Genomic DNA, 6,483 nt, shown 5'->3' with positions numbered 1-6,483 from the left:
GCCGCTTGTCCTTCTAGATTACTGTTACCTATGGAGGTATATATGCTGCTATCTAAAAGAACACGTTTTCTCTTTAGTAGTGGTAAATGAGTAGTGCAGGGGTAAGGCTGTTGTGTAATAACTAAATAATGAGGCTGATAAACGAGAGTTATCGGAGTGATCCTGGCTGACACAAAGATGCGAAATGAGGATTCGGGGGCGACAAGGCTTTACCGCTTGTCAGCAAGCGTTAGCGATTAAGCTCCATCATCGGACAGACGCTTCCACTACGAGAGCCAGCCTAAGGAGACCGAGCCCAAGATATTGGGCGTAATTTTTCCCGCGAAGAGGTAAGCGGGCGTGGATGCCGAAGTATACGGCGGAATAGATAAGGCAACTATTAGGCTAGGCGACTGAGGGCGTCGGCAATTCGGACGTGAAATAAGGCGCATCGCCCAAGTTGTCCTGAAGCGAGGCGAGTGCGTCGTTTCCGCGCGAAGGAGGCTGGTTCGCTCACTCCTAGAAGGTCTTTTTGCGGAGCCAGTTAGCCCGAGATCGTCCCTGGACTTCCGCCGTTCCTCTACTTCTGCATTTTCAGCCTTTACTAATATCTTAGTCTCCTTTCGCTCCTGTCACTGCACAGCTTCTACCCGTTCGTGCTTCTCGACCGCGCATGCTACTTGGCCGCCGTATCCTCTCCGAAAAACTACTTTGTACTCTACCTTGCCGAACATTACTTCTCTTCCGCCTTAATACCCTCTTCCCAACTACACAATATTCTTTGTTTTCACTCTGAACGCAGAGCGCCATTCTGTACCAATCCACGTAAACCTTCTCGAGACAAGGGATGGTTGGCTGTTTGGCATTCCTACATGCGTAGAAGCCTTTTGCGTATGCTCACGTTGGCTTTGCCACAGCATCCATATGCCAATGGTGAGCAGGGTCATAATTGCTGTAAGCACCCAGTAAATCCAGAACTTGTCCGAAAGAATGAGCCCGCTCGAGGACGAGAAATCGAAGAAGTTCATGCCGAAGATAGACTGTCAGACCTGTTTAGTAACTTATAGAAAGGTTTATCCAATAAGACCCGCTCACTCACCGCAATATATGATCCAGGAAGGTATATTAATGTCATCACAGCGATCGTCTTCATCAAGAAGCTATCTCTCTGGTTGACGAGGTTATATGCCTACCGATTCTTATTAGATTCCACATTAAAGGTAGACGGCTATTCTAGGACTAACGAGATTAATTTCATTGTGGATACGATCACTTAATGACCGGGAGCGCAGGAAGCTGGCTTTAATAGTTCTTCGAAGCCGTGAAAGTTCCAGCTGTGTATAGCGGAACGAAAATTCCATTTCTTGTTCCGTTGAGCTGGAAGAATCTTTGCTAAATAGCTCGTATGCTTGCTGAATACCGTTAAGAGTATCCAAGGCGACTTCAAGGGTTTCATTCGAATGAATAATGTGCCTTGCAATCTCGTGGATCCGTTGGAAATCGATCGATTCTGGGGATCGTCTCTTTAATTACAAAGTTAGTGCTATTAGCTGGTTTTAGAAAGCGACTTGTTATACCTTTTCAACATCCTCCCGGACTAAGTCTCTCAACTTCCACACAGATGTATCGTATAGATCCGTGAGGCTGTCAATTATAAGACAATACCATTTGTAAGGGTCATTTCGTTCGGTAAGGTTTTGATCCCAAGTATCCTGTATAGCTACACGCAGCTCGTTTGGGGTGTCGATGCATAGAATTAAGGTGATTTTATCCCTTGAATTCCAGGAAATGTAGATGCTCGGCTGCTGCCAATCGTAGAGTATATCCCGTGCCGAATGTCCAACGTGGTAACTTTTTCGAACCTGTTTAATCTTGAAGCAACACCACGAGTCTATAATTTAGTTAGAACCGTTCAAGAAATCATCTTGGGTAGTGAGGGGTACCATGCTTTAAAACCTTTTTTCCGTTTTCTAGAGTCGTGCGGCAGCCGAATAGACCGTTAGAGTCTTTTCTTACATGGTGGCATGCAAGACGGAAAAAGTTCTGGTCAACATTACATCCGCTTAGGCGAGGATCGTGTTCTACCAGCTCTTCGGCACTGCTAAAGCTGCTTGGTATCAGGCTTTGTCTTATATAGTTGAGTAATTTACTTACATTAAATGCGGTGGTTCAGTATACTCCTCGAGCTTTTTGTTATTCGGAGCGAAGCCCTGAGCGTCTACCTCTATGTCAATATTAAAAGGTAGTGCTTCAAAAGGCTTCTCTCCTTACTCCAATTGAGCTCTTCTTTATTTTGAGCGTGTAAGTCCTGCATTTTCGATCCTACTAAGCCGTGAGCGGGTGTGATGGTCGTAGTGAAGGTTTTTATCGCTGATGACAAGCTCTAATAGATGTGCGGGGGTAAAATGGAAATACCATGGAAAGCGCTATAGCGCTAAGACAAAGCAGCACGCCACACCCGAGGCTGCAGTATCTTAGGCAGCAAGACTTATGCATGTAGCCGCATTAAAAAAAGGCGCACGGTAGCTAAGCCGTAGGCAGCATAGGTAGCCCATCCGGTGACCTAAGATCTACAAGGTAATTAAGCCAAGCACCAACAAGGAATTGGTCTGCTAAAGCCTTACTCGCACCACGTGGTACGAGACTTATCTCGGCGTGCACTGTCCGGGCTTTATATAGAATGCCTCTACCGTCGGCGGGGGCGGGGGCGGAGGGGCTGTGACTTAGAGCTGGCGTAGCTGGCATGGTGGGAGGAAACCAAGGAGATTTTGAGATTTGGGGTTCATTGTGTATAGGGCAGACCGCTTGCACCGCATCGCACGCACGTGTGCGCATTGGCGTTGCGGTAGGAAAGAGCGGGGGCGCATGCACGCACAGGTCAGCCAGCGTCAGGGCGTCAGGGTGGAGCTCTTGCCGGTCGCATCCGTCTACCACACTCATACATCACACAGCGGCGTTCCAGGGTCTACAGTTTACCTTCACTGGCTTCAATTACCGCGCGCCTCCGCTGACCACCTACATACGCGCGTCACACTGAGTACCCGCGTGCCTAAGCCACTGACGTTGCTGGTTGCATTGCAGCTTGCCTCCGATAATACACGAGTTTAGCCTTACCATTTATTATTACGCAACAACCTTACCCCCTTACATCACTCATTTATCTACTTACTCTGCGCGACTAAAGATAAGTTAAATTACTATAGACGCGTATAGCCTGTAGAATCATTAGTAGGAAGGCATAAAAGATAAAGGCATAAAAGAGAAAAGCGTGAAAGGAAAAAGCATAGAAGGGAAAAGCACGAGGTAATTAAAGTAGCAAATGAAAATATAAATACAAAGCTAAACTAAAGAAGTACTAGCGGTTGCCTATTATAGGGGGTGGTGAAATTAACCAGGGCCTAATTATAGCAGGTGAGCTGGCAGTCAGATAATGTACCCCGCACCTGGTGTTACAATTCGGCGTCAGAACTTGCCGACAGGGTCCACCCGTAACGCCTCGGTCGCTCGCACCCCCTTATTCTCTCACCTCCGTACCACCACCATGGAGTTCTTCTTCGCAGATCGAATCAGTGGGCAGACCCCTACAGGTACCAATCTCTCTCATGATCAACGCGTCGCAATCATCACCGCCGGCGGACTGGGCTATAGCTAGTCTGAAATTACGCGTCTCACACACGTTCCCAGGACGACCGTACTGGACACGCTGCACCGGTTCTCAATAACGCAACAAGTTGATCCAGACCCCAGGCCAGGCCGCAAGCTACTCCTCAATATACGTACTCAGCGCCAGATAGTACGTTATGTTAATAACTACCCTAAGTTTTCGTACAAAAGAATCATTAAAGACCTGTAATTAAATTGTAGTAAATCTATGTCGGCCAGAATCACTCCGATAACACATGTTTCTCAGCCTCATTATTTAGTTGTTACACAGAGAATCATGCATGAAGAAACATGGTCTGATAGTCCAACAGAAATCGATATCTGAATCTCTTTCATGTTTCAAGCATGATGAGGATCCGCCAAAACATCCAGTTTTGCACCTAGAAGGTCCGCTTTCTCAAGAAGAAGTGAAGCTGCTCAAACATAACCTCCACAAGCTCGACGATATGTGGGATTGGGATGAGGCCTACCAGAGAATGCCGGATCCCGGCCTGACTTCCGACGAGTCAGAGCGATTATTTTTTGATAAAAGCAATGCAAATGATGTCATTTGGAGCGGCATGGATCCTAGGGACGTTCTAGAGCTAGCTGCTAACACTTTCGTTCTCCTAGAAATCTGCCACAGGACTATCAAGGCAATGGGGGAAAAAACTCAGGATGTGTATAATGATCTTGGACTCTTAAGTCCGATGATCCAAGATTTCAGCAATAGCATCGAGAAGTGGCGGGGTCCAGAACCCAAATTAAACACCTCCATTGACTATGTCTCGGTAAGATTGCTCTCCGAAATCGCAAGACAAGAGGTTCTACGGAACACTGTCAATATTATCCAACACGAATCTTGACGTATATTACCAACCATTACTGATATATGCCATCTAGTCCATCGGGCTTTTTGCAGCTGAGAGTGTGAAGCTTGCTAGGCAGCTGCAAAAGCTTTTGAGGCCGACGATCCAGGGCCCTAAGCCGTCGGACACAGAAACTGCAACAGCTCGCAGGCTCCGAAACAACCTGCGATTCAAACTTGGGTTAGCTCTTGTTAACAGCAATATGGAGGCAATTGTCTTGCGCGATGAACAGGATCAGCGGCCCTACTGCCAACAACTTAAAGCAATCCTTTGGACAATAAAGTATAGCTATAGTGACTTGATTCAAGTTATTGGAGAGCAGGTAGACTGGATACTACTACACCCGATAAAAGTCGACCATCCAGATCGATCTAGTCGTCTAAACAACCTCGGAAGCCAATTTGGAAGGCGGTTTGAGCAGACTGGAGAGATAGTTGACCTTAACCGGGCCGTTGAGGTTGCCGACCAGGCTGTCGAATCTACCCCTCTCGACCATCCAGACCGAGCCGTTTGTCTAAATAACCTTGGAAATTTGCTTGAAACGCGGTTTGAGTGGACAAAAGTGAGAAAAGACCGTAACTCAGCGCTTAATTTATTCAAGAAAGGATGGGAATGCCGCACTGCTCCACCATTAGTTCGCATTATCCTGGCTCGTCGCGCTGCCGCTATTTTGGCCGATCTATCGGAATGGGAAGCCTCTAATAACTATCTCAACGATGTCGTAGTGCTGCTTCCTACTGTAAGCACGCGGCTGTTACAGCACACTGACAAGCAACACATGCTTAAAGGTTTTGCTGGTTTAACTTCTACAGCCGCCGCTATTACCCTCGAGGCAGGGAAAGATTCATACAAAGCCTTAGAACTCCTCGAGCTCGGTCGTGGGGTTATTGCCGGTCTCCTTTTAGAGCTACGCACAGACATCTCTAATCTAAAGCTACGGCGTCCTGCCTTAGCAGATGAATTTGAGTCCCTCCGGGACAAACTAGATACACCTACCGAATGAATGTCTCTTTCGGAGTCTAAAAGCAATACATCTTGGGAGTTACGGGCGACACAACGGCATCAAGCGAACGAGAGATTTGAAAAGCTTATCGGAGAGGTCCGCATCCAACCTGGATTCGAAAGATTTCTTCTTCCGCCAACTACGGATGAGTTAACTGCCGCTGCGCATCAAGGGCCGACCGCTTACGTAAACGTAAGCCCATATCGTTGCGATGCATTCCTTGTTGAGCCAGATCAAATTAGGGCTTTACCTTTGCCTGACCTTAGCCAGCGGGTTCTTAAGGAGCAGCTGCAAGAATTGCGACCAGACCGAGGCTCACCCAGGTCAACTACCCAAATGGAGTCAGTACTCGAGTGGCTTTGGGACGCTGTTGCACTTCCTATCCTCGAAGCACTAGGCTTTCAGAGCTTTATCCAGGACGATAATTGGCCCCGTATCTGGTGGATCCCTATGGGGCATCTAAGCCTCTTTCCGCTTCATGTAGCAGGTCGTCATGTGGAAAAGTCTACTGAAACAGTCCTTGACAGGGTCATGTCATCATACAGTCCCTCAATCAAAGCACCGCTTTATGGAAACCAGCACAGTAAGAAAAACGTAAGGCATATAGGGAAAGAGAATGCCCTCTTAGTCTCGATTCAAGACACGCCCGGCAACTCGAGCCTTTCTTTCGCCGCACAGGAAGTGGCTAAGATAAAAGAGCTCTGCCCGTCAATGCAGCTAAATCCAGTTGAGCTACTACAGAAGAGCCGGAAGGAGATCATAAGATGCCTCCGTACGTCGAAGATCTTCCATTTCGCTAGCCACGTATACTCAGACCCTGTCGAGCCTTCGCAAAGCAGCTTGCTCCTTAGCGACTGGCAGGAAAGTCCTTTAACTATAGTAGATCTCCGAGACCAGAGGCTGCAAGAGAACTCGCCGTTCCTAGGATACCTTTCCGCCTGCTCAACTGGCACGAATAATGCAGAGCAACTGGCTGATGAAGCGATCCAT

The 6,483-nt window shown here is 47.6% G+C and overlaps 2 protein-coding genes across 2 annotated transcripts; one reads left to right on the top strand and one right to left on the bottom strand.

Moving 5' to 3' along the window:
* Positions 1 to 467: 467 nt before the first annotated feature.
* On the bottom strand, positions 468 to 2,334 carry K452DRAFT_260998 (uncharacterized protein). Its single transcript, XM_033538560.1, has 7 exons — positions 2,251 to 2,334; positions 2,134 to 2,197; positions 1,923 to 2,086; positions 1,557 to 1,870; positions 1,224 to 1,502; positions 1,079 to 1,168; positions 468 to 1,019 (listed from the first exon to the last, which is right to left on the bottom strand). The coding sequence occupies exons 1-7, from the start codon at positions 2,291 to 2,293 to the stop codon at positions 747 to 749; spliced, it is 1,227 nt and encodes a 408-aa protein (XP_033390910.1). The 5' UTR covers positions 2,294 to 2,334; the 3' UTR covers positions 468 to 746.
* Positions 2,335 to 4,367: 2,033 nt separating this feature from the next.
* On the top strand, positions 4,368 to 6,483 carry K452DRAFT_281871 (uncharacterized protein; the record flags this gene model as incomplete). The annotated part of the gene is made up of 4 exons (XM_033539512.1): positions 4,368 to 4,412; positions 4,525 to 5,143; positions 5,279 to 5,456; positions 5,517 to 6,483. Coding segments are annotated over exons 2-4 (1,596 nt in total), but the record flags the coding sequence as incomplete, so codon positions are not given.

Source organism: Aplosporella prunicola (genome assembly GCF_010093885.1).
Source record: "Aplosporella prunicola CBS 121167 unplaced genomic scaffold K452scaffold_165, whole genome shotgun sequence".
In the NCBI taxonomy this organism is placed as follows: domain Eukaryota; kingdom Fungi; phylum Ascomycota; class Dothideomycetes; order Botryosphaeriales; family Aplosporellaceae; genus Aplosporella; species Aplosporella prunicola.
Note: the sequence above shows the minus strand (reverse complement) of the source record. Positions and strands in the feature narration are given on the sequence as shown.

Excerpts from the sequence above, each read along its gene's own strand:
- K452DRAFT_260998 (XM_033538560.1), bottom strand. The coding sequence starts at position 2,293 with ATGCAGGACTTACACGCTCAAAATAAAGAAGAGCTCAATTGGA. Across the intron at positions 2,087-2,133 it reads ACTGAACCACCGCATTTAAT|CTTTAGCAGTGCCGAAGAGC; the intron begins GTAAGTAAATTA and ends GATACCAAGCAG. Across the intron at positions 1,020-1,078 it reads TTCCTGGATCATATATTGCG|TCTATCTTCGGCATGAACTT; the intron begins GTGAGTGAGCGG and ends CAGGTCTGACAG.